Source organism: Pholcus phalangioides, unplaced genomic scaffold (assembly GCF_987345545.1).
Source record: "Pholcus phalangioides strain wild (caught in Gottingen) unplaced genomic scaffold, Ppha-v1.0 ptg000016l_1, whole genome shotgun sequence".
Classification (NCBI taxonomy): Eukaryota; Metazoa; Arthropoda; class Arachnida; order Araneae; family Pholcidae; genus Pholcus; species Pholcus phalangioides.
This window is the reverse complement of record NW_028301609.1, coordinates 5214553-5241885: the sequence shown is the minus strand read 5'-3', so window position 1 is coordinate 5241885 and position 27333 is coordinate 5214553. Positions and strand designations below refer to the sequence as shown.

The following is a 27333-nucleotide window of genomic DNA, read 5'->3' as shown; positions in this document are numbered from 1 at the left end:
ATGTCAAATGGCAACGGTCCTGAATGGCAACTAGTTTCCTCATATAAAAAAAAAGAGAAAAAAAAAACAGCAAAAAAAGAAATCAGCGAACTTCTCGACCAATCACACGCAGCCATCTGTACTCTATTTTTAGACTGAATAAAATCTCGCGTGTATTTTTTCCCCCACTTTTTTTTTTCATTATTCCCAATATGTAATCAGTACCAGGGTACGATTAATAGAAACTATAGGCATTGGCTATAAAATAATCAATATGATCGTTCGTCTAAATACGAAAAAGAAAAATGAAAAAGGAAACGCCCATCCCGACGCCACCGACGCATTTTGGTTCCGCTTCCTGTGAAAAAGTCGGGAAATACACGGATGTTAAAGCCAACCAATCACGCGTCTTCATTTAGTTTCTGACGTCACAATCGATAGATGAAAAGAGGGCTTTTTTGGAGGTAGGGACGATACCTAATATCCTCCCCCACCCATACGTACCATATCTATCGTTCACTGCCGATTGCCTTTTTACTTGGGAAAAGAGCTTTTTCCACCATTTACTCGCCGCTTTTCAGAAGTTCGGAAAAGCCTTTCCACAATAGGGTAGACGAAAGGGGGGCTAAGCACAAAATGAGGGATTCGTTGGAAGCTGAGGTATTATTTTATAAATATGGTACCTCGTATTTTATGAATACGTACCGTAATTTCACACAACTATGGTCCAAAATAACACCATTTTCTACATCAATCATCATAACTTCTGTATTCAAGCTGTTCAAAAAATTTTTGTTGTGGCTGATATTGCCTGTAGAAAGATCAAGCATTAATATTCCTTATGTAGCTCAAATATGGATTTTTTAAAAATTTAATTTTGGACCATAGTTGTGTTATGAAGTCACAACTATAGTCTATCATAAATTTCGGGTAATAAATCGCTTATGAACTATAGTTGAGAGAGAATCTACTTCAATATTATATCATATATCCATCTTTATCTTCTTCGCTAGAAGAAGATGAAAAAGGGTTTTTTCTAAATTCAATCCCTAAGGGGGTCAAAAGAAGGGGGGGGGGGTTCATAAAGAAATCACGCCAAAGCCAAAATTTGGTCAGTATTTTTGTATTGTAATGTAGAGATTCCCTGAGAAGGGATATTCCAAAATTCAGCCCCATTAGGGATGGGGGGGGGGGGTTCAAAAGTTATATGGAGCAATCATCACTGAAGCCATAAATACGAAATTTAGTTAATATTGTATTTTATAATGTTCAATACATACCCACTAAGACGGGATTTCTGAAAATTCATCCCCCAGGGGGGTCAGGAGCGGTTCAAATGTTACATGGGGGGAAATCATCGACGAGCAATTTTCAGATTACCAAATCCACGCGAGCGATGCTACGGGTGACATCTTGTGGGTCCATAAATATATTTGGTAAAATTTTCTATTATTTTTCCTATAATTATTTTTATACGCACGCAAAAGTAAAAATTTTTATTATATATAAACATGTAAATACTAAATAAATTACCTGTGATACATCAATAGTGCAGAACAGCTTGTTGTAATTACTTGTAGCTGAGTTTTCAGCTGGGGGACAAGATAAAGTGAAAAACATAACCCCCAACTAATAGCTGATTCGCGGAAAAATATCAGAGAGAGAGGGCATCTCCTAACCACATCTCCATATTACACTATCTATGCTCTTTGCCTTTAATAATCAAGTAGTTCACTGGATGTTGTTAGCATTTCGATTATCGATGTTTTTTAGTGAGCACGGGTGTTTGGACCATAGTTGTGTGAAATTACGGTATATTATTCATAACCTTTTCTCAGAGTGCTTCTTGTTATATTTATATTTGAATCATAATCACCGCGTCCAATATATACTGATATGCCATATTGCATGAATGGCAAAATCCATGCGAAATAAATCGTGCGAAGAAATTTAGGGGAATATGATATTTTTCAAGCAATAAATCATGGTATTGATGTATTTTAGTTTATTACTTATTATCACAGCTTGAGACTTCCATTTAAGTTTTTTATTGAAAACGATCCCCCCCGCCCTCAGATAATTTATTTCATCTGATTCAGTTATTTCGGTGTAGGGACAATTATTACGTGAGCAATGTCGTACACGATATTGTATTGTTATTGGTTCTGTGTTTCGGTTATTGAAACTAATAATTAATAATTAATAAATGGAATAGCTTTCCCCCGGGGGTAGTAAATTCTAACACAATTGACACATTTAAAAAGAAATACGATAAACAAGTTGGGGTAACAAGTGGAGTTCCTCAAGGAAGTGTCCTTGGACCCATACTTTTCTCACTTTTTATCGATAAACTCGATCAGGGTATCGATGGGATTACTAGCAAATTCGCAGATGATGTGAAGCTAATGGGGGTAATCGGGAATCAATGCGATAGGGAGTTGCTCCAGACCAACTTAAACAGGATTGAAGAATGGGCAAATGAATGGAGCATGACGTTTAGCGTAGATAAGTGCATGGTCGCTCATTTTGGTTTGAACAACCCACGGTTCTCTTACGAGTTGAATGGTGTCACTATCCCGGATGCAACTAGGGTCACCGATTTGGGAATTCTCATTGACGAGCGACTTAGGTTTTCTGAACATTGTTCAGCGGTGGTCAAAAAATCGAATAGAATGCTTGGTCTCTTATTTTCAAAAAGGTTTCTTCGCGTTCTCCTAAAATCATTCTTCCGCTTTTTCGAGGCTTAGTTCGTCCTGGACTGGAGTATGCTGTAAGGTTTTGGAGACCATACCTACAGAGGGACATAGACTTGGTTGAAGGGGTGCAGAGAAGAGCTACGCGTGTCCTTATTGGCACACAGGGCTTGAGTTATGAAGAGAGACTTAATTTTCGAATATGTTTACATTGGATGAACGCAGGTGTCGAGGAGATATGATCGAAGTGTTCAAAATTTTCAATGGGATGGATAGGATGGCCATGAACTTTTAGTACACGGCCAATCGACTGTTTTTACAAGGGGACACCAGTATCGATTGGTGAGGGACAACGCAAGGTTATGGTGTCGCAGGGAATTTTTCTCTAATAGGGTTGTTAATAAATGGAATAGCTTAGCCCCGGAGGTAGTAAATTGCAACACAATTGACACGTTTAAAAAGAAATACGATAAACATGTTGGGGTAAACCGAGAAGCTATCCATACTTAGATTAAGACAACCATAAGTATTCTTTATGGGCGTTGTATAATATTTTATCATGTGTATATATTGTTTACAATTTTTGTTAATTGCAATTTTAATTGGGTTGCTGTATTTTTGAAATATATGACATCCATATTTGTTATGGGCATCTTTTTATCAGCCACCTCGTTGGGCATTTTGCCTGTTGTGGCGTTGTATTTGTATTTGTAAATCGAGAAGCTACCTATGCTTAAAATGCGACATTGAACATTTAAGGACCAGACATACCTTGCTTCCCATCTCAAGCAGATATCGAAGCAAAGATGGGTGCATCCGGAATTTTATTAAATGGGAATATGTGTATATATATGTCCATTTATAAATTTGTATATCAAAATAACAAGTCCAATTACAGGAGTATAAATCAACGAAATAATTATTATGAATCGTGGTCTAAGAATCGAAATCTAAATTGATATTGTAGCGTCCTTGGGGTACGTATGGACTCGATAACCAAAGTTCCTTTGGTGGCGGCCCATCCACGTTCGTTGGATTTCACAAGTTATAATCGTGTAGGCCGTACAAGGACAAATCGATGTCAAGTTTGCGTCACATGGAGTCCTGGTCCAAGTCAGCCAATGTTTGGATGGAATTTCCAATATTGAACTGAGTTGCATACCGGATTGAACTTTGATTTTTTGAGAATATTATTTTTGAATTGCCATTTTTCTATGTGAATTGCCATTTTTCTATGTGTATTGCCAACAATGTATGTTTATAATTCTTCATATATATTTTATTGATATCTTAATATATTATCCTGGGCATTATAATTCTATAAATATCTTGCATCAATCATATATTCATATGTATATATATTCAGCTTGTTATATTTTTTATAATATACAGTATATATATTTTTTTAAACTGTGATGTTTGACAAAGTCCGTTATACTGATTGTTGTTAATTCCCACTTCTGAACCTCCCCAACATTTATTACTCTATGCCGTGCTGTGCTCTTTTTATGTTATCGTTTTGGGTGGATGATGCAACTGCTCGATGTGAAGAGACTCCAGAATAGGATTAGACTGGTTACATGATCAGCAACTAGAGTGCAATGATGATAATGGTTTAATATGTGCCGCTGGATGAGGAACGGACGTACGGTTGTTCCCCGTTTATCCGATGGACGGGGAGTGACGGATGGTGCCGTCCTGCTGTAGGTCCGGCGGGACCATGGGCTGCCAGGGTGTTCTTACTGGTGGTACCTTGCCTGGGTTGGAAGTCCGGTGATGCGATGCCGGCCAGCGTTCGACCGGTGGTCTTGGTGGCTGTCGGGGCTTTCCTTTTTCCAACATGGCCCAGCCGTAAGGTGACCTGCTTATATCCCACAAGGGACAGAGCGGGGGCCATGTTTGGTGTTTGAGCCAATGTTTGGACACCCAGGTGTTTTAGCTCATTCTAGGCTCTACATTAATGTTCCATAAATATCCTACATCTTAATTCTCCTATTCAATTAGAAGAATTTCATCATTCCCGAAGCTACTTAAAATAAGGCGACCACAAGTACTCTTTATGAGCATTGTGTAACATTTTATCCTGTAGTATACATATTGTTTCGAGTTTTTGTAATTACATTTTTAATTGGGGAATGCTGTATTTTAGGAATATATGACATCCATATTTGTTATGGGCTACTTTTTCTCAGCCACCTCGTTGGGCATTTTGCATGTTGTGGCCTTGTATTTGTATATGCATGAATTTAATTTTATTCAGGTTAAGAGTCAATTTATTGTATTTTAACCATTGTGAAATTATAGTCATATCATTTTCAGCTTTATATTTGAGGTTTAGATTATCATTATCCCAAATAAAATGCACTGTGTCATCTGCATAACTTATATTTCCATTCCTTTGTAAGTGTTGCATATCATTTGCATAAATCAAAAAGAGTATCGCTCCCTTTGGAAAACTTACTATTTTGGATTACACTTACTATTGCCTTTTAAATGATCCTGTTTCATTTTTAATTTTAATTGCTTGTTTTCTGTCCGTTAAATAACTTTTTAACCAGCTGTGTATTTTGCCTCTTATACCAGCCTTATAAGTTTTGTTCAGAAGTATTTTATAGTCAACGCTGTCAAAAGCTTTACGAATCAATTTTAATAATTGATTATGAACAGTTTTATTCTCTCATTATTCAGAACAAATGTATGTATAGCACGTAATTTGGAGCTAAAAATACTTGCATAAGAAAATAAAAATATTTTTTAAATAGATAATTTTTATCTGACATTTTATTTTAAAAATAATTTGACTCCTCCCTGAAAAAATTATAAAAAAATAGAGCTGTGTCTGATACTTTGATCGATCTTCTCGAATATGAATTATATAACGACAGGTGTAATAACATCGTTCTCTCTCTGGCAAAAACTTGCTTTGCATCGAAAGTGATCGAAAAAAGACATGTCTGCTTCATTGCAATTATGTTAAAACTAATTTCACGCCATTTTAATGGTCAGTATATCTTTGAATGACAGCTGATACTGTTACGTGGTGGAAAAAGAACAGAATGACGATGAATCTAGATGGCAATTATCTCTCTTGACATCGTTCCCTTTTGGAAAATTATACGTTGTTCTCTTAGGGCCGCATTCACTGACATGGTTTAAACTGTAGTCACACAATTTTTGGATAAGAAATCAATATAGAGATTGGTTAAAACCTGAATTTAACCAATTCATGTCGATCTCTTATCAAAAAATTGTGTGACTATAGTTTAAACCATGTCGGTGAATACCGCCCTTAAATGCTCAAGTTACTCATACCTTAAATGCTCAAGTTACTCATACCTTAAATGCTCAAGTTACTCATACCTTAAATGCTCAAGTTATTCATATCTCTGAAATGCTCAAGTTACTCATATCTTACATGCTCAAGTTATTCATATCTTAAATGCTCAAGTTACTCATATATTTTAAAACCCATTCTTGATAACGTAGACCATGTGCCGTATAGGTGCTGATTTGACATGTAACTTGGAAAGAAATACAACCGTTAGAAAAATCGGCTTAGCTAATTAATAGGTTGGTCTCCTTTATATGCTAATTTTTACATCCAATACATATACAGGGTGTCCTATAAGTGCTAATGCGGCGTCGTAGAGATTTGGTTTCAATTACCCTGTACCAGTTTTGAGAGTGAGAATACAGTGTGCCATAAAATACAAAAAAAATCTAAAGTTTTATACGGTCCTCGTGTTTTCTAACTTTCAATTAGAATGCCCTGTTTCTCTTGAGGCCAAGAAAAAAACAATTCCATGGTTTCTAAGTGCAGAATTCGCGGAGATATTCGAATTAAAAATTTAAGAAATGTTGGGAAAGAACAGAATAAATGAGGGAAAGGAGCGTTGCTCGGTAGTTTTTGCTGTTATTACATAACTTTACTCCGATTTTTGAATTCGTATATCTCAGCGAATATTGCACTCACAGACCATGGGATTTTTTTACTTGGCCTCAGGTGATAGAGGGCTTTTTAATTGGAAGATAGAATACAAGGGGAACGTATAAAAATTTAGATTTTTTTATTTTATGACGCACTCACTTTATTCTCACTCTCAAAATTGGTGCCGGAAAATTTTTGAATGCCTTTTGAGAATTTTTTTCAATTGAGAAAACATACCTTTGTGACGGACGGTTGATGAGATAAAGGCCGCATTAGCACTTACAGGACACCCTGTATAATTTAGTTTTATATAAAAACAATGCTTGTTTTAAAGAGAAGCTAAAATTGTGTCTTGTATAAAGATTTTTTCTCATCATTTTATATGATCCAAACTTGTTTTCGTGCAAATAAGAAGAAACTCCAAAACACGTAATAGGAAAGCTATCAATGTGGCAACAAGGAAATGCACAATCTAGAATAAATAAATATTTTTACATTGAAAGAAAGACTTTTTTTCTGGATGTTATGCCGAGGTGTGACTTCGGGAAGAAAAGTCTATTAGTCCCCACCGGGAATCGAACCCAGTCCTCTTGCAATCTAGGCAAGCGCACTATCCACACACAACAACACTTGAGACATGACCATTCCCTCCTTATTTACGTTCTGTAGCGCGATGCGCTGAAGTAGAGTCAAATGTCTTCCGACAACCAAAAGGGAGGAAGGAAAAAACACCCCGTTGACTTTTTTTCCCTCTTTAGAATGGTATATAGTAGAATTTCTGAAAAAAAGGAGAAAAATTGGGAAAGAACAGGCATAAATAAGAGAAAGAAGCGTCGTTCGTTCGTTTTTTTTTTGTTTTTTTTTTCCTGTTCCTTCCTTAAATGGAATTCAAATATCTCAGCGAATATTCCACTTGGAAGCATGAAATTTTTTGTTTTCTTCATAGAGACAGGACAACTTTTTAATTATGTTTTTGAAGACAGGGTGTCCGTATAAAAATTTAGTATTTTTCCCATACAACCGCTTGCAATATGAATGACGCATCTGAGGTCCATACGTTTCGCATTTGGATACTTCTAATTGTAAGTTGAACTCTAGGATGACTTGTTGGCCAGTGAATTGTGGCCTAAGAACTTTCTTAACTGCTCTATATAACAGTTGCATATCACATAAAAATTTAAGAAAGACAGAGCTCTTGAAACTTCTTATTGAATACATATAAAAGCTTTCTAACTCTCCATCTAAGGGTCTTTTTAATTATTATGTTAAAAAGGCCAAAGGCAATAGTGCTTCGAAGGTTACGAGATTACGTCCTCTGACACAAGAAATCTATTCCATTAAAAACCTCTTATTAACAGATTAAGGGCCGAGATCAAATATGCTCAGAGGAACCAAAATATGCAAATTTCAGTCTCGATGCAAACATGGCCTCGAGCAGTTTACCTTTATGATTGCATTTTCATTTCGACTCTCTCTCTCTCTCTCTCTCTCTCGTCGTAATCTCAGCGTAGCGCTTCGTCAAGCAAACGGGTCGATAATACCAATAACCCACCACATCCACTCCTTTCTTCATTGACAAAAGTCTTCCCCCCCCCCTTCTTCTAGGCCAAGCTGTTGCAAACTGAAACTGAACATAGCCGTGCTTGACTGAGAAAATCGACCTTTTCCCACCCATTCGTGGATGGATTACGAAGAGAAGGGTGGGAATAAAACGCAAAGATCCACGGAACACGTGTAGAAGACAGTGTTTCGGAAGGTTGGAGAGAGAGAGACCAAAACGACAGATGGGACGAAAAATCATTAAAATTCTTGATGCCGCTAATGCGATACCGTGAACGCGGGGCTACTTTGGCCTGGAACCCTTCTTTGGAAGATGACGATGAAATAATATAAAACGTACTCTAATTAGTGAAGAAAAAAATTTTCGGATATACCTTTTGTGTAGTTTTTGCTAAGTAATAGTACTAAGCAAGGTAAACGAGTGTGCATTGGATAGTTCACGATATTTTACTGACTAGGAAGCCACGAACGGTGAGTTTTGTATGCAGTGATTGCACGTGAATTTTTTTAATCTCTCAAAATAACTTTGGATTTAACTCCTGTTAGACGAACTCCTATTTAATAAATTTTACGATCGTACCCCGATATAATGATTTTCATTCAACAAATTTTATGATCCCATCCCAATATAATCATCTCTCATTTAAAAAATTTTACGATCGTACCACGATGCAATGAACTTTGATCTAACAAATTCTTTGATTATATCCCGATACAACGAATTCTTATTCGACAAAGTCTGATTTTACGGATTTTCACAACTTTTTACGAGCGTATACAATCAGACTATCAATTTCAACTGTGGAGGTTGCAATCCAGCTTCGTCATGATAGGTGGGTGGCAAATTAGAAACTCAATTATATGCTTTTAACTGTAGTCTGATTAAAATTTCGTTCAATTTTTAATTTTTTTCGAAAACACTAATTGAAAATTCAAGCTCTGCTAACTTCAAAAATACGCCATACTTTGGCCTATCAAAATGCTGGGCAAAGTAGGTCGTATTTTCGCAACCCTTTGTAAGTTGCTTGCGAGACCACATAAAAGCATAATTATACATTGGATAATTATGTTAATTTTTCAAATGCCTATCCTATTCGTAGTTTTTATTTTCAGACTGAAAATATGCCGTATAAATACAAGCATTAGCCTGGAAGGCGAAGTTATGCAGACTACAGCAATGACCACCTTCAAAACTTTTTAGATTCAATTAGATCTGTTGAAATAAACAAAAGGCAAGTTGCAAATAACGTTAAAGTACCTCGAAGAACCATTAAAAACACACAAACTTGAAAATATATTATTCTCTAACAAACCAGGTCATCACCAGGTATTTAGTGGAAGCCGAGGAGAAGGAACTAGCATTTCACTAGTCACGTTGACAAAATGTGTGATTATGAGTGCCTATCTTAATAATTAATCCTACGAAGCTTGTTGCGAGAGTTCTTGTTTTTGATCCATTTGTAATTAGTAAGACAGGATCAAAGAAACATTTTTATGACCAATACAATTAGAAATACAAATTTCCTACCAAAAATTGAAGTTTTATTACGAGCCAAGGATCCAAGAAATACACTAGCTTTTCATTTAATGTTATATGATAACAGCAGAGAGGGCCAAAGTTACCTATATAGTATATACAAGAGTAACATTGGCCCTGAACGTTTTTTTTTAAATTAGCTCAAGTTGAGAAAAATCTGTTTATTATTTACATATGCATAAAATAAGAAAGCCTATCGATATAAAAAAAGATTACCAGAATTTGAAAGTAGTAATAATATTAGGTTTATTGGAGAGTGAATTTGAAATTTTTTAAAAATGATCCAAAATAGTCCTCGTTTACGGTAAGCTAAAAAACCCCCGATTATTAATATTTCAAGCAAATGACATAATCATAGATGAGAGTAACTTCTTGACCTTTCAAGACGTATTTCTTACCTGACATTCAGCTTCATTAGTGAACGTTCCGTTCGGGAAATATATTTTTGGACACTCCGACCACGGGAGGGGGCTCTGTAATGATTGGCTGAAGTAGTAAAGACACCACGCGATGATGGTGTTGTAATAGAGCGCGACGTTGAAGGACACCACCGCGCTGGTTATACCGATCCCACCGAGGTAAGGCGACACGAGACTCCACGCTCCTATGGCTCCCTTGCGTAACCTCTGACCAACGGCCAGCTCCAAATAGAAAACAGGAATGCCTTCGACGCATAACATTAAGAAATACGGAATCAGGAAAGCACCTGTGAATAAATACAGAAAAACATAAAATGAAATTGTGGTGAACAAGGTTATATCGGTGGTGGAGTTTGTTTCTTTGCATAAATTATAAGCTTGCAAAGTAACGACATCCACAGGCCATCCAAGTTCTAAGCATTAACAAATGGAATACAGTGAGACCTCGATATAACGATACGAGGTGCTCTAGAAAAATTATCGTTGCAGAGGGGTTATCGTTATATAAAGAGGAGGCATTATCAGGCATTACCAAATTTATGCTGCTGTTGGCATTGTTAGAAACACGATAAAATGCATAAGTGTCTATTTGTTGCAAAAAAAAAAATTAAATAAATACAAATATACAAATACAAATACAACGCCACAACAGGCAAAACGCCCAACGAGTTGGCTGAGAAAAAAGATGCCCATAACAAATATGGATGTCATATATTTCAAAAATGCAGCAACCCAATTAAAAACTTAAATTATAAACAATATATACACATGATAAAATACTATACAATGCTCATAATGTACTTATGGCTGTCTTATTCTAAGTATGGATAGTTTCTCGATTTACCCCAAAATCAAATTAATTAGTTAATTAATAAAATTCAGTTAGTTGTTTTATTTTTAATTACTACAAAATTTCTTGGCGAAATCAAATAGCCTTAGCCCCCAGTTCCGGCACCTATGGTCATGACCAATTTTATGTTGTTACTGTGCTCTCTCCAAAATTGGCATTGTTAATATCCCCAGAAAAATGAATTTATGAGTATTCATTTGCTACAAAAAAATTATAGTTGTTATAATTAAGTACAGATGATTAATAAATTTCAGTTAGGTGTCCCCTACATTGTAAAGTGGTTTGACGAAGTTTTTTATGTATTGCGCAGAAAGCAGCTTCATCACAACTTCGTTAACATTTTCGGGTGGGGGGGGGGGGTAGATAGTGCAAAAAACCGATGTCACAAAAACCTTCGAAAAAATAAAAACTGGCGAACAATTTGAGAATATATTAAAGGAGATTTTGAAGTGAAATATATATAATACACTCATGTCCATAAATTAAGGATAATTAAGAATATCACGGAAATCGAAATCTAAAGTAAAAATTTCACCTGTAGAATTATCACACACATCTGCAAGAATGATATGCAAATTTCAGGAAGCCACCAGATGATGCCGATAGTACGTCACAATGACGAGAGTGTAAGAGGGGGGTATATAAGGAATGGTGGCAAAGAAGTAAAATTGTTCACAAGAGTTCTGTAAGGCACTCAGTGCCATAAGCGAATAGTTATGACACAGAAGACGCATGTGGATGATTTTGGATGATTTTTTACGTGGTAGAATTATCGGCCGCCTGGAATGTGGGCGTACTCAGATGGAAGTATCCGAGGAACTTGGAATTGCCCAAAGTGTCATCTCTAGGCTTTGGCAACGATTCCAAGATAACGGAAATGTCAGTAGACGTTACAGTACAGGTCGCCCCCGAGTTACAACGCCGAATGAAGACCGGTATTTGGCAGTAACCAAAAGAAGCAGACGGAGCACAGCATCGGGACCTGTCTCGTCAGCTATCTGCAGCCACGGGTACAGACGTTTGGGAGATATTGGTCTATATGCTCGCAGGCCTGTCAGATGTGTTCCGCTCACGGCAACTCACTGTCGGCAGCGATTAGCCTGGAGTAGAGAACATGCAATGTGGACATCGTCACAGTGGGCTTGTGTGATGTTTTCCGACGAGTCCAGGTTTAGCTTGCAGTCTGATTCACGTCGGACTTCCATATGGAGAACGCCAGGTACCCGTTACCACCAAGACAACATCATTGAACGACACCGTTACGGTGGTGCAGCATTGCTCGGTTGGGGTGGAATTATACTGGGTTCCAGAACAGATCTGCATGTTCAAACCGGAACCATGAAAGCCCAAATTTATCGGGACATCATTCTGGAACAACATGTACGTTTGTTTAGGGGTGCCATGGGCGCAGAATTTGTGTTTATGGAAGACAACGCCCGTCCTCACCGAGCAAACATCGTAAACGAATGCCTTGAATCTGAGGATATAACCCGTATGGAATGGCCAGCATTCTCACCTGACTTGAATCCGATAGGGGCATGTGTGGGACATGCTTGGCCGACGAGTTACAGCCCGTCAACCACCTCCTAAATGTGTACAGGAACTTCGGAGAGCATTGCTTGCTGAGTGGAGTGATCTTCCCCAAGATCAGGTCGATAATTTGATACTCAGCATGCCTAGGCGTTGTACGGACTGTATTTCATCGCATGGGAGACATACAATGTATTAACAATCATACCAACCATGTAATAGTAAGTTTTTGTACAGGAGATATTTTTTACAATTGCTCCAGGGAGCAAAAATCATAGTTTTTATGAATGGTATCATACATACACCACCGTTTTTGTTCTTTATCTTTTGTTTAATAAATGGGCTTTATGAATAAGTAACGTTTGTTTTGTTTCTGAACCTTTATTTGCCGGAGCTGGCGTTATACTCAATTTATGGACATGAGTGTATATATACATGTATCGTTGCAGCGGTTTCGAGGTATACCGAAAAAATATCGTTATAGAGGGAGTTATCGTTGTATCGGGAGTGGTTAAATATTCAACTCTTAGCAATTTCAAACAAGATTCGAAAAATAATGCTGCATAGGGACTGTTAGTTATATCAAGTATCGTTATAGCGAGGATTCGGTGTAACTATGATCTAGAGTTGAAGTTGGTTTTTTTTCGCGTAGATAATAAGCTTACAAAGTACAAATACAAATACAAATACAAATACAACGCCACAACAGGCAAAATGCCCAACGAGGTGGCTGATAAAAAGATGCCCATAAAAATATGGATGTCATATGTTTCAAAAATACAGCAACCCCATTAAAAATGCAATTAACACAAATTATAAACAATATATACACATGATAAAATATCATACAATGCCCATAAAGAATACTTATGGTTGTCTTATTCTAAGAATGGATAGCTTCTCGATTTACCCCAACATGTTTATCGTATTTCTTTTTAAACGTGTCAATTGTGTTACAATTTACTACCTCCGGGGGTAAGCTATTCCATTTATTAACAACCCTATTAGAGAAAAATTCCCTGCGACACCATAACCTTGCATTGTCCCTCACCAATCGATACTGGTGTCCCCTTGTAAAAGCAGTTGATTTGCGGTGTACTAAAAGTTCATGGTCCATCCTATCCATCCCATTGAAAATTTTGAACACTTCGATCATATCTCCTCGACACCTGCGTTCATCCAATGTAAACATATTCAAAAAATGAAGTCTCTCTTCATAACTCAAGCCCTGTGTGCCAATAAGGACACGCGTAGCTCTTCTCTGCACCCCTTCAATCAAGTCTATGTCCCTCTGTAGGTATGGTCTCCAAAACCTTACCGCATACTCCAGTCCAGGACGAACTAAGCCTCGAAAAAGCGGAAGAATGACTTTAGGAGAACGCGAAGAGACCTTTTTGAAAATGAGACCAAGCATTCTATTCGCTTTTTTGACAACCGCTGAACAATGTTCAGAAAACTTAAGTCGCTCGTCAATGAGAATTCCCAAATCGGTGACTCTAGTTGCATCCGGGATAGTGACACCATTCAACTCGTAAGAGAACCGTGGGTTGTTCGAACCAAAATGAGCGACCATGCACTTATCTACGCTAAACGTCATGCTCCATTCATTTGCCCATGCTGCAATCTTGTTTAAGTTGGTCTGGAGCAACTCCCTATCGCTTTCCTTCTCGATTACCCCCATTAGCTTCACATCATCTGCGAATTTGCTAGTAATTCCATCGATACCCTGATCGAGTTTGTCGATAAAAAGTGAAAAAAGTATGGGGCCAAGGACACTTCCCTGAGGAACTCCACTTGTGACGTCTGTCCAACCAGAGAATTCCCCGTTCACCATAACTCGTTGCGACCTATCTCTTAACCACGATTCTATCCAATTCAGCAAGTTGCCCCCTATTCCAATCTCGTGTAAACGCTTCAAGAGTTTGCCATGTTGGACCCGATCGAATGCCTTCTGGAAATCAAGGTAAACAACGTCGACATTTTTGCTCTTACCCAAAGCCTTAGTCACGTAATCATAGAAGCAAAGGAGGTTAGTTACACATGACTTCCCCTTCCTGAACCCATGCTGATTATCCGACAATACATTATTCTCGTCTATCCACTTCACAAACTGCCTTTTGATGATAATTTCCAAAATTTTCGAGAGGGAGCTCGTCAAACTCACTGGACGATAATTAGACACCACCTCTCTACTACCCTTCTTAAATATCGGAACAACGTTAGCCAGTTTCCAATCTCTCGGGACGATACCCTCAGCAACACTACTCCTGAATATCTGTGCGACTGGCCCCAACAATTCATTAGCACCTTCCCTGAGAACCCTGGGATAGATATCATCTGGTCCTGGAGCTTTGCTTGCACATACATTTCTTAGAAGATTTAGGACCTCCACGTCTTCTACTTGAATATCGTTGAGGGTTTTATTACCCCATGCAACACCCGTATATCGAATATCATTATCTCCATTAAAAACCGACGCGAAAAAGTCATTGAAAGCACTACACATGCCTACATTGCTCTCTACCTTAGAGCCTCCTATCGAGAGGGGGCCAACTGTCCCCTTACATCCATTATTGACGTATCGAAAAAATGATTTTGGGTCAGAGCCAATGTTATCTGCCAACCTAGATTCAACTTCCTTTTTACTATCCCTTATCGCTTTCTTCAACAGTCTTCTTTTATCAGTAAACAATGATAGGTCACCACGTCCACTTTTATACTCTCTGAATGCTCTTTTCTTTTCAAGATAAAGGTTCCGCACGCTATCCGTGAACCATAGAGGGTGTGATGTACAAACACGCTTTTTTCGAACAAAGGGTATGACGTCGTGCAAAACAGAGGACAGCTTCGTACTAAATTCTTCCCATTGACTTACCACCCCTACTGATTCCAACCGGTCTTTGAAAACTTCCGCTAACCTTCTTCTCAAAACATCAAAGTTAGTTCTCCGAAAACAAGGAACCAGTCTTTTGTTATCAACCTTACCCGAGGAAAAGTTACAGTGAAATCTGACGATACGATGATCACTGGAAGAAAACTCTTCCCCCACCGAAACATGTTCAACTAGATCCTCAGAACTAGTAAGAACTAAATCCAAAAAAGCAGTACCCCTAGTGGCTTCTGATACATGCTGATACAAAAAATTTTCGAGCACCAACTTAAGAAAGTCTCTTTCATACTGATTTCCAGATGAAAGGTTCTCCCAATCAATACCCGGGTAATTGAAATCCCCTAGTATGAGAACCCTCTTTCGCTTACACATGTAGGAAATTTCATCATGCATTTTGGCAATGTAGTTTTGATCCCTATTCGGTGGATTGTAACAAACCCCAACAATAAGCTTATGACGTCTTTTGCTCTCAAGTTCAACCCATATGGTTTCAATATCACTTCTCTGCACGTTGCACTCTCTAGCCTTCAAACAGGATTTCACGTATATCAACACTCCACCCCCTTTCCTATCAGATCTATTTCTCAAAAAAGTATCGTATCCTGAGATGTGTAAGAAAGATTCATCCCCATCCTTTGCCCAAGATTCTGTAATGGCTATAAGATCCAAGCCCTCCACAGCTATCATAGTTTCTAAAAAATCTTTCTTATTACCCAAGCTCCTGGCATTTATTAACACACATCTTAATTTGCCCGGTGATTTAGTGTCAATCGAGAAGCCATCCAAGTCAGAGGTGGGTAATTTTCCGTCAATACTGTTGTGATTATCATTAACTAACCCACATTCCCGACTACGTGGTCTGGGAGTAAAAAACCTGACCTAAGACTATCGTAAACCTCCCAGACCCCTCTCTTATTTAGATGGATCCCATCCGAACGAAGCCACCTATCGGTAAATGCGGGAAGCTCCAAGAACGTGACCCCAAGTGAGGAGCAAATGTCCTTCAGGCCTATATTGAATTGATGGATCCTACTCCTATATCCCCTACTACCCCTTGGCAGCACTGGAATCACTGCCACATCTGAACCCCCCTCCCTAGCGGATAATAGTAAATCCCGGTATTCTGACAGAGACTCACTAATATTCGCTCCTACCTGATTTGTTCCCACCCACAGAATCACCCGCAAGGGCAACTTTCGGCGATGAAAAACGTCTCGAACGTTGCCAATCTTCCCCCCAGGAAGACAACAGCGCTCGAAACCCCGAAAATCCCTACACACTCGGTTCCCAAGTTCCCTAACCATAGAATCGCCGATGATTAAACCCCTATCACTATCCCCCTCTACCTCATCCACGACCACCCATTCGCCCTCTAAAATGTCGTTGTTCGTGGAGATTTCTTCTTCATCAACAGGTGGCTCGACGACCAGAGGCTCCGTTATAACCGGGCCCTCTAGCACCCTAACTTTTTCCCGTAAAGCTTCGACCTCGAGTTCCAGCCTTTTTCTAACCAAGCACCCTTTACAATTGAAACTATCAGCTACTATACCCCTAGACCAGGGAAACCTCCCGTCGCAAGCTCTACACAACACTAGTCGAGGTCGAGGCATACTAACACTATTGCTAAAGCTAGATAATAATAATAATACTTAAAAATAGGAAAATGAGAAACGTTAACTGGAAATTAAAATAATGTAAAATACATTACTATGCAAAATATACGTAAGAGATTATACGAAAAGATTACGTAAAGTAGAATGCTCAGCACTAAATCACGAAGAATAAAATAAATATGTATATAAAGAATACAACACCCTCTAAAAAAAGTATTAAGCTACGAAGTACAATTTATACTTATTAGAATTAGCTAACTATCTCATCACACTTACACTACAACAATAGGCCCAAATGGAAGGAAAACAAAGTTATTGAGAGTACCCGGGAAAAAGTATACACTGTTTGCTAACACTAACGTCCAAAAACCTACGAACTTATATCAAAGAAGCGAGCGAACCTGGCGAAAGAACAACGAAAATGAAATGCGAACGAGAAAAATAAATTTAAGTCGATCGAAAATACACAACGAAAATTTAAAAAAAAATGAGAGCAATATAATAAAAAAACCACTTATCTCACAATCCAACGTGCGCTGAAAAAAAGAAAATCACCGCAGAATATGACTCAAAAATAAACAACACGCTAAGTAAAACTCACGAGAACGAAGAAAAACACAAAGAAAGACACAAAATGGCGCACTGGCGTGACGGTAATCCCCCGGCAACGGTTTCGGATAAAACTTCTTCTATTGGTCGGTGAGAGGAGCGCGATAATAGCACGTCCGTTCCCAACGACGGCGAAGACGAAAGTGAAAGCAGAAAGTGACAACATTTCATTTACTCAAAATTTCGAGAAAAAATGGGGAGAGTGAAAAGTCCGTGACAAATACCAAAAATTAATTAAAAAAATCGACTAATTGACATAAAAAAAGCGTGATTTGCACGAAAATACTTATCATGGCATAGAGTCGTTTTCGATAAATTTTGAAAATATCTCTCGCAGATGGTGCAGTAACGTGAAAACTCGAAGTGGCACATAAAACGAGACTCAACAAGTGTCGATATTTTTATTTGTTGGAACATAAAACTACCACATTTTCAATATAAACACCCTTTGTCACTCGGGATACATTTAAACGATAGTAAATCTCAGTTCGCGTATCAGCTATCGCAGTTCACATTCGTTATTATTGTCTTCAGTTCTTCGATGTTTGGTTACACAGGAGGATTAAACCCAGTCTTTGATATATCCCCACAAGGAATCAAGACGGTTAAACTTGCATATTAAAAAACCACTTTTTACGTTACGAGAAGTATCTTAACGCAAACCACACTTTTTATGCCATTGGTTGATTTGTAATCAATTTTCTGTTTGAATTCAACTCTGGCCGGATGAAACAGTTCATCTGCTCGTTAGGGTAACCGAATGCCTTTAAGCAGCTAAGGGCCGTATTCACCGACATGGTTTAAACTATAATTACAATTTTTGGATAAGACATCAACATAGATTGGTTAAAAACCTCAATTTAACCAATCCGTGTTGATCTCTCAGCAAAAAATTGCGACTATAGTTTGAACCATGTCGGTGAATACCTCCCTAAATGTGATGAGTACGAAGGTTTAAACAGCTGGCTGATGCGAAGATAAATTCATTGCCCTTGAGGGAGATTCACGTCCTCTCATTTACTGCATGAGCGCATTATGCTGCTATGCTGCAAGGACAACGAACCTCTATCTTTCCTTATCTTTCCTCGTGTGTGCTGAACGGGACCGTGCATGGACGGTCAGACCTGACTTAGGCTAAAGCTCGCAACTACTACTACTAAACCAAACATGTACTTCGTCCATATTCCTCTGCGGAATTTCTAACGAATTGGTACATGTTGGGATGTGCATGTCCGTGTTGTGAACCTAACGTGAAGCTCGTTTCTGTGTAATGCTTTTTGTAGTGCTGCCATCTACCACATAGTTTTCGAACTATGAGTGAAGTGTAATGTTTGAAGATTTTATTGTTGTGGCCTGTTGCTTTCTGCGGCGAGCCTTTTTAATGGGGAGATCGGCTTGCATTTGCACCAACTTCGAGGTGCTAATGCAAGCCTGCAAGCCGATCTCCCCCATTAAAAAGTACGTATTATTAAAAGCTCGCAACTGGTACACTGAAACCAGATGGCGACCTATCCAAGGATGATGTCACTCTATCCTTCCAAAGTTTGTTTAAACCCTCGTATTTTCCTTATATTTGCAACGAAGCTGACGACTTTTCGAAATCAAGAATTTAAATTATTTTCCTGACGTTATATATATATATTCGCATGCCAATTTCTTATGGCTGTAATTGCCATTTTTACTTGCATTTGACAATATTTTTTTAGCTGTTTAACAACTTTTTTTCGCTGTAATTGTCAACTTTAAATGCATTTCATAATTTTTTTTGCTATAACTGGCATTATCCTGTATGGATCCCGACTTCCCGTATTTTTATGAAAAAAATATGGTCAGCCTAAACACATTTATCGTGTTAAGTACATTGATACTTTTCTACCTGAACAAAATTGATATGCCGGATGGAACCCATTTGGTGGGCCGCATTTGGTCCTCGGGCCAGAGATTGTGCACCCCCCTTGATCTTAGGCCTAAAAGTATACTTCATACGGAACACGTGTCTGAATTTTAAAAAATGTGTGTTTCTGAATTTTGAAAAAAAAAAAAAAAACGTGTATGTATATATGAATTCCCCAGTTCGAACAGGAAACAATTCAAAATTCTATGCTTTCAGATATACGCATTTTAAAGATTCCCTTTGTATGGAACTGAATAGTAATCGACTCTCAGATTAAATTACAATAGGGAGCGTTATAAGCAGAATTGAGAATTGTTGCTGTTTTGTAATACGTGGAGACATTTTCCACCATTCCCAAAGCGTGTACAACTCTAAAATGCTATTTTCTTGGGTGTAGCCTTTTCTGAACTGGGCCGTCGATATATATATTTGTAAATATTTAAATATTCAATAGTGCGCTCATTTTCCAGGACAATGTTAAAGACGACTGAGGTATCAAGTATGTGACAAACCGGTGTGTGTGTGAATAAGACATTTCTCCAGCATAATATTTTATTTTTCTTTCTTTTATTTTAATTTTTTTTGTTTTCTGCCATATTTTATGCCTATGTAATATTCAGTGACTCCAAAATGAAGGAAGTTGGGGCTCTCTTGAGCTCGGTGCTCTGTACGACGTTCAACGTATTTCATCTGTTCATATCATGCTTATTCACTAACTCCGGCCATATCGCTATATTGCAATCTACTGTCATAAATGAGATGGTTTGGAAATGACGACACTGTCTATTGGTGGTCGCCTCAAGTTCATTATAGGGAAAAAATCTTATCTATATCCTCCCTCGGGATCGAACCCAGGACCGTGGCAGCAACCTTCACGGTGGTAGCCGAGCACCTTCCCACCACTCCACTCCACTCGGGCGCTGCGCTCACATTATACTGTCTATGATTTTTTAATTAGTCTCAACTTATTACTATAAATGAACAATACTTTTGATCATTTATCATTCTTGATATTATGTTTCTTCGAAATGGTAGTTTATATTTAAAAGAAGAAACTTTCGAGCTATTCCAATTCGCTGAGATCGCGTAATACGATACTAACTTTGGCACGAGCACGTAACGTCATTATCGCGAAGTAACAAACTATTGGACTGCAGCCAACACGGGTTTACAGTACGTACAGATATTTTCAAACAATAGTGAAATCTAACGAATGGCATTAGATGGATATTTATTTAACTTGAAGTGAAAGAAACTTTTATCATTTATACCTCCGCCATTCTTCTGGACGAGATAGGGGAATCTCCAGACGTTGCCGAGACCCACGGCGTAGCCAATGGTGGCCATGATGAACTGCATTTTGCTATCCCACGATGTGCCTTCTTTTCCTTGCTTTAAAATTAAATCATATATGAAATAAACAAATTTTATACTTGAAATACAAGGGGAAAAAAAGTACATTTTCGGGAGAGAGAAGGCAAGTGAATAGGGAAAGAGAGAGAAAACATGAATAAATAACTCAATTATCTTTAATGAATGCACATTCTGAAATGTTTGAGGCGCGCACTTGAAGTCAGATGCTTTTTCAGAACGGCATTAATGTGTTCTAAGAGATTACGTACGGAAATTAACATTTTGTGCTCGAGTTATTCATCGTATAATCGAAGAGAAATAAATATTTTGAGTTTATATGATATTCTTTTCTGCATGAATAGGTGATAAATAGTTCTCTGGGGACAGATAATCGTTCATCGTCACCATCGTTTTGTTCTAGAACAGTTTGTAGGTCATCGAATAAAAACATGCGATGGTAAAACTTTTTTTTTTTCTTTGAAGACATTTTGAATTTTTAAAAAGCCGGGTTTTCCTAGGAGTAGGTCTTTTACGCCGCGTGAACCGAATTGGGCCATTGCACGTCGGCAGAAACGTGTTACATAATCACGCTACGCGTTTGTGTTTTAATAGCGTGGCGCATCAGATCAGGGCGGCTATATTATACATTAGTATATGGCCTTGGCATCAGCCACTCTGTCGTCTGCATGCTCCGGTTTGAAGAGAAGAGAAGGAAAACACACAAGAGTGAAGAGAATATCGGCAAAACGCGCTACGCAAGACGCGTTTGACTCCTCCAAAAGCAGTCGGGCAATCACGCCCGATGTAAAGCGCTGTGGTGAACCGCGTTGCGCTCTGTAGGAAAACAGTCATGCTGTTTTTCTTATTGGTGAGTTCTTATTGGTGTCACGCTGGGTGATTCACGTTGCACGCGGCACAGAAAACCTGCTCCTAGGAAAACCCGGCTTAAGGATGTTTTATTGTAAGTGTGATTCCATAAAAAAAAGAGTAAAATATATTTTGAGAGGTTAAACAGTAGATTTATTGTAAATACAAATACGCCTTTAACTGTTCAGTAGAAGTTTTGTACGATAAATATCGTACAAAACTTCTGAAATACTGAAGCATTGTAAAAAAAAACCACACTGTTCGTATTACTGAATGAATGAATGACAGAACTCTGCCACTGGACATATCCCGTTGGCAAGATCTCTTCCAGCCGAGCTTCGTGGTAGTGTATGTGCTACTGAAAATTTTCATCTTAAAAGTAACTGTTACAAAACAATACTTGGAAAGTAATTATTGCGAAAAAATAACTGAAAAATAACTGTTGAAAAAACACTGTTCAAAAAGTAATAATTGCAGAACACGGTTGGAACGAAATATTGTCCGTAGAGCGTCAGGAAAAGAAATTGCACAAAACATTGTTTGAAGAACAATTTCAGGAAATTTGTAAATGCCAGGAAACCGTCCCAAAACATCGTTTTTTAAATGATACTCTATGCAATATTAGAAAATCCATCATTGAAAGTGTTGCTTTTGGTATCATTGTTGCGGAACACATTTCAAAGTAACAATTAGACTTTGGACGTTAAGATCAATAGCCCAAAATGTTGTTTGAAGTGCAATTGTTGCCAATCCTCGAGTTAAATCACATCGTTGTAAAACTTAAAGCTAATGACTACTTTGAAGCGATTTTTTTTTCAAAAATTGAAATTTAAATGCTATTTCGAAGTGCGATTGTTGCGAAACATCGTTCTAAAACAACAATTAGTTTTTTCGAATAGTAAGTACGAAAAACCATTGTTTAAATAACAATCTGTGAAACATTGTTTGGATTTCAATCGCAACTAAGCATTTTTTGGAAATCAATCGCATCTTTTTTTGGGAATCAATCGCATCTTTTTTTGGGAATCAATCGTATTGAAAAATTGTTTGAGAAAGAAATCGTAGCAAAAGAGTGTTGGAGAAAGCAATCATTGCAAGAAATTTTTGTAAGCAATCAATGAAGTAAGCAGTGTTGGAAAATAATCGTTATAAGACACTGTTTGAAAATATTATTGGAAACCACTTACTGCCTCAAGGCAACATTAATAATAAATTTATAGAATACATCGGTCTTCACAAACATTCTACTTCTGATACATGGGACCCATTTTCAACTTCAAATCATGAAAATCAAGTTTAAAAATTTCATAGTCTTTCTTACAAGTTTTAATAGGTATTTCGATCTTTCGACCTTTTCGGCCGAACGGAACTGCGCAAAAGGAACACAGTGTTCTTAGGAAAGAAAATTTCTGTCCTGTGTCTTAATGGTAAAGCACGCACCCTGAAAGTGCGAGGTTGGTGGTTCGATTCCCCCCACATAGGAATGTGACTTTCCTTTCCAATTGACTTCGCTTGGTATCTAGTCATCTGTACTTCATATAATTAGCGGAAAGGATCATCGTTTCGTCGTGGCTATACACTCTGGAAAAAAAATCAGCAATTCGAGTATTAACTCCGTTAGAATTATTCATGTTCTGTTTGTTTGAAAATAAAAAGGAATTAATTAATTAGAACACAAATTTTTTGTGGTTAAGAAATCAGTTTATTGAATATTTACTAATGAATTTATTAAATAAATTCACACTGTAGGTATCTGATAGTATTGAGTGTCACACGCGTCTTTAAAAAAACCATCAATTGGATATGATAAGCACCATATTTACGGGATTACTCTTATTGGATATTAATAGGGTACCTGTTCGGAAACGGATGTGTTATCCGTCATAAGCTCAGCAGTGTCCGTCCCGACATCCTGAAAGGCTCGATTAGTTGTGCCGTAGCTCCTGTCATCCGGGTTTCCGGGTAGAAGCCTATCCTCCATTTCTCGAAGTTCCAGCCGATCGCTGTCTGCACTTCCTTTAGATATTTGCTTTCTCAGAATATTCTGCATCACTCAGTTATTATGGTTGATTTATCCTCTCAAGCTCTTCTTCACTGTAACCAAACCAAAAAAAAAAATCGTATCCAGAATAATTGATTAAAGACAAACAACACAGTGTGATGTAGTATAAATGTTACTGCCAAAGCCCGAAGTGCGGCCACTTCGCGAATTAGTCGATGTGCTGATCTAAGACGGTCCGGTAGGCAACAAATGAGTTTGTTCATCGCCAATGTGTGACACATGACTATGTATATATACATGCATACTATCTACGAGCACATTTTAAATTTAAAAATTTTGAAATTTAATTTTAAATAAGATTGAGTCAATGAAATCTCAGTCTTTTGCTTTATTTCATGAACTCAACAGTGTCCTTTATATATTTTGAATCAATTTTTACTCAATTAAATTGATGTCATGCTATTTTAACATGCGTACAAGCTGTTTTTATTGCATTTTTTTTTGAAAATTTGTAAAACATTAAGTATTTAGAGATATACAAAGCTTCGTACAGACATAAGATGGTGCATATAATCAAAAAATATGTGTTAAAAAAATTGAAATAAACCAATGGTTAAGTAGTATTTTTAATGATATTTCTACTAGAGCATTGTCGGACCACGACGTTTGAGTTAAGAGATTTCGGTATCCAGTTCAAGTGGATACCGATATACCTCGGTCATCGTGATTAATGATTATATATTTTTTTCCTCTGAAGGCGTTGCCCATTGTGTGTCGAAATTCATTAGGAGTTTTTGTATTTTCCGGGTATTTGCCTTATTCGTTGGCGACTTCTTAATATTCTCGGGCAAAATTGATCTACTTTTCTATTAGCAATAGAGCATAGTTTGTTTAGGTCATACATATAGGTAGGATCACACACCTTCTCACATGGTGAACATGCTAAAAGGTATGGGACCCCATAAATACTTAAACTAATAAATGAATGAGAAATGTACGATCAACTCACCATAATACACATCACGTGAAAAAAAAAAAGAACTAGTCAATCTCAGAGCAATAGAAAACCAATTTATAAAGTTTATAAAAACATAAAAGTTTCCCTCGCAAATCTCTCTCTCTAAAGGTAGATAATTTCTCCTCAAATAATCCGATTTAGTACTTAGTAGAAATCCCGTTTAATCCCATTCGAAAATAGATGAACGGGGAGAGAATCCTTAAAAAAGAAATCACGAATGAGTCAACACAACATGGGGGAAAAAAATATGATAATACATGATGTGGGAGAAAACTTGATTTATTTTTTTCAGGGAGAAGCAAATATTATAAGAACTCACCTCTCATTTTTGTAGGAATTCTACATTGGGGGGGGGGGGGACGCTTTAAAACGTCATCGGGACGTTACCATGACAACTAATGGCTTCCTATCTCTGACTATACAGAAGGCGTAGTGTAAAGGGGACGTTCGTCATGGCGGAATGATACATTCTCAGATTTATCTTCCCATTTTTTCTCCATTTCTTCTCTTTCTCCACTTTTTTTAAATGAATTTCTTTTCTTTGTGTATACATACATGTATATGTGTAACAAAAAAACATCAAAGAGCATCTTGACTATATATATTTTTTAAAGAATATATCTACCTTGAAAAAAATATTAAAATACGAAAATCGAACACTATTTCTTATTGTTGTATAAATAAATAAATAAAGTATTTAAAAAACAGGTGAGATATATGTGTGAGAAGATTCAAATAAGTTTTCTTTTCAAGATATTTTTTCAAAAATTACTCTTTTCAGTAGAAAGATTTTTTTTCCTGTTATGTGAATGAAGTACGTTTAACATTAAATTTGCAAACAAAGTTAGAATTTTCTACGATTTCGAGGATTTTATCCTAATTCGCTTCAGAGTCGATAATCGTTAATATTTGAATTCTATGCGAATAGAATGAGAATGTATTTTACTTTATTTTCTTCTCAAGTATTCTTTGTGAAGTTACAATATATAGGGTAGGCAAGAAGACCGTAGAAACTTTAAAAATGAATAAAAACCGGAAAAATAACCGAAATAAAAAAACGGTTTGCACGGTTAGCATCGCTAGGTCACAGGAATTTTTTCGACAGGGAAAAAATTAACTAAAAAACAGCCAATAGGTGGCGCTGGTACGAGCGACTTCGGTGGAGATATGAAAATGAGACAGTTATAAGAACTTGTGCGCTCCTAATCCACAACCAAATCACCGTTGTAAACCGTGTATGTGGACCTGCTGCACTCTGCCGTTGCTGGATTTGTGACTCACCTGCAGTGTTTTATCCCCTGTAGTGGTGGTCATGAGGAACACATACTGCTGTAACAAACGATTTGGAGACATTGTGAAAAAGTACGTCAGTGCCACCTATCGGCTGCCTTTTGTTTCTTTCCTGCCAAAGAATTCGGTAACCTAGCGATGCTAACCCTGCAAACCGTTTTTTATTTCGGTTATTTTTTTCGGTTTTTATTCATTTTTAAAGTTTCTACGGTCTTCTTACCCACCCTTAAAATTACTATGTTAAGATAAATACATTCATACTGTTGATAGTGGATACTACCTTACAAGTATTCAAGTTGTCTTTAATACGTACATTTCATTATTTTAATTTTCCTAAGATTATTATACTGTAAAACCTTCTAAATCTTTTGGTGTAGAATAATGTAGAACTGCCTATGATTTGCAGCTGGAAATAAATATTTTTAAAATAAAATTTGTAAAAAAAATATTTCTTTGAATGAGAATGGAAAAATCGTTGGAATCGAATGGAAAAAATTTAGGAAAAATCTACATTTTTTCCTAAAGCAAAAGTGGCCTAGAATCGTCCCCCTCCCGGTAACATTTTATTACAGGTCGAACCGAATTTTCACACACACGAATTATGGGATATTGTTTTTCCTCATCATAGGAAAATACACATGCGCAGTGCATGCACCACAATAATAAATAATTAGGTAACATGATATATCAGACACGAATTAAAAACACAACAGAATTTAATCTATTTCGTCGTTTCCCAGCCCAATGAGGCGCTGTCTGACGACTTACAAATTGCCTTTCTGAGACGTTGTGAAGGAGAAAGAAAAGTTTGTACATGTAAGTGTAAAGCATGAATATTTATTTGTGTAGAGTAAACATAAATCAAGTCCACAACGTCATGTCCAAAGTAGAAATGCAGTATGCACTCCGAAAGATCGTGATTAGGGGAAAAATTAAAATATTCAAGGTTTAAAAAATCTTTGGTAGACAAAAACCGTATAACACATATAAGATACAGGGATAACACATACGGATACAAGAATGAACACAATATACCACTTAGACCGGGAGCTGAAAGGAGTGGAGTATGTAAAATATGAGGACCGCATTTCGTCAATTGATTTAAGCTCGCAGCAGCTCAAATATTAATATTCTGGAAGTTGCCGGTCCATTTCGTAATTGAGTTTTTTTTATCCTCCCCTTTAGATATCAAAGCAATCCATTGAGCACATGCTATAGAGTCATTTTAAAGATTAATTGAATGACGATAAGTATTTTTTCCTGATGATATAAAATTAATGATAGATTGTTAAATGAAACAA

The 27333-nt window shown here is 37.3% G+C and overlaps 1 protein-coding gene across 1 annotated transcript in view; it reads right to left on the bottom strand.

Moving 5' to 3' along the window:
• Window positions 1-27333, bottom strand: part of LOC149074915 (sodium-dependent neutral amino acid transporter B(0)AT3) — a 146511-nt gene that overhangs the window by 55646 nt on the left and 63532 nt on the right. The window contains exons 2-4 of the mRNA XM_089245863.1: window positions 23578-23816; window positions 20774-20894; window positions 10096-10403 (exon numbers count right to left, since the gene is read on the bottom strand). Of these exons, the coding sequence (XP_089101989.1) occupies window positions 10096-10403; window positions 20774-20894; window positions 23578-23772 (624 nt within the window). The 5' untranslated portion in view covers window positions 23773-23816. The remainder of the gene's footprint in view (window positions 1-10095; window positions 10404-20773; window positions 20895-23577; window positions 23817-27333) is intronic.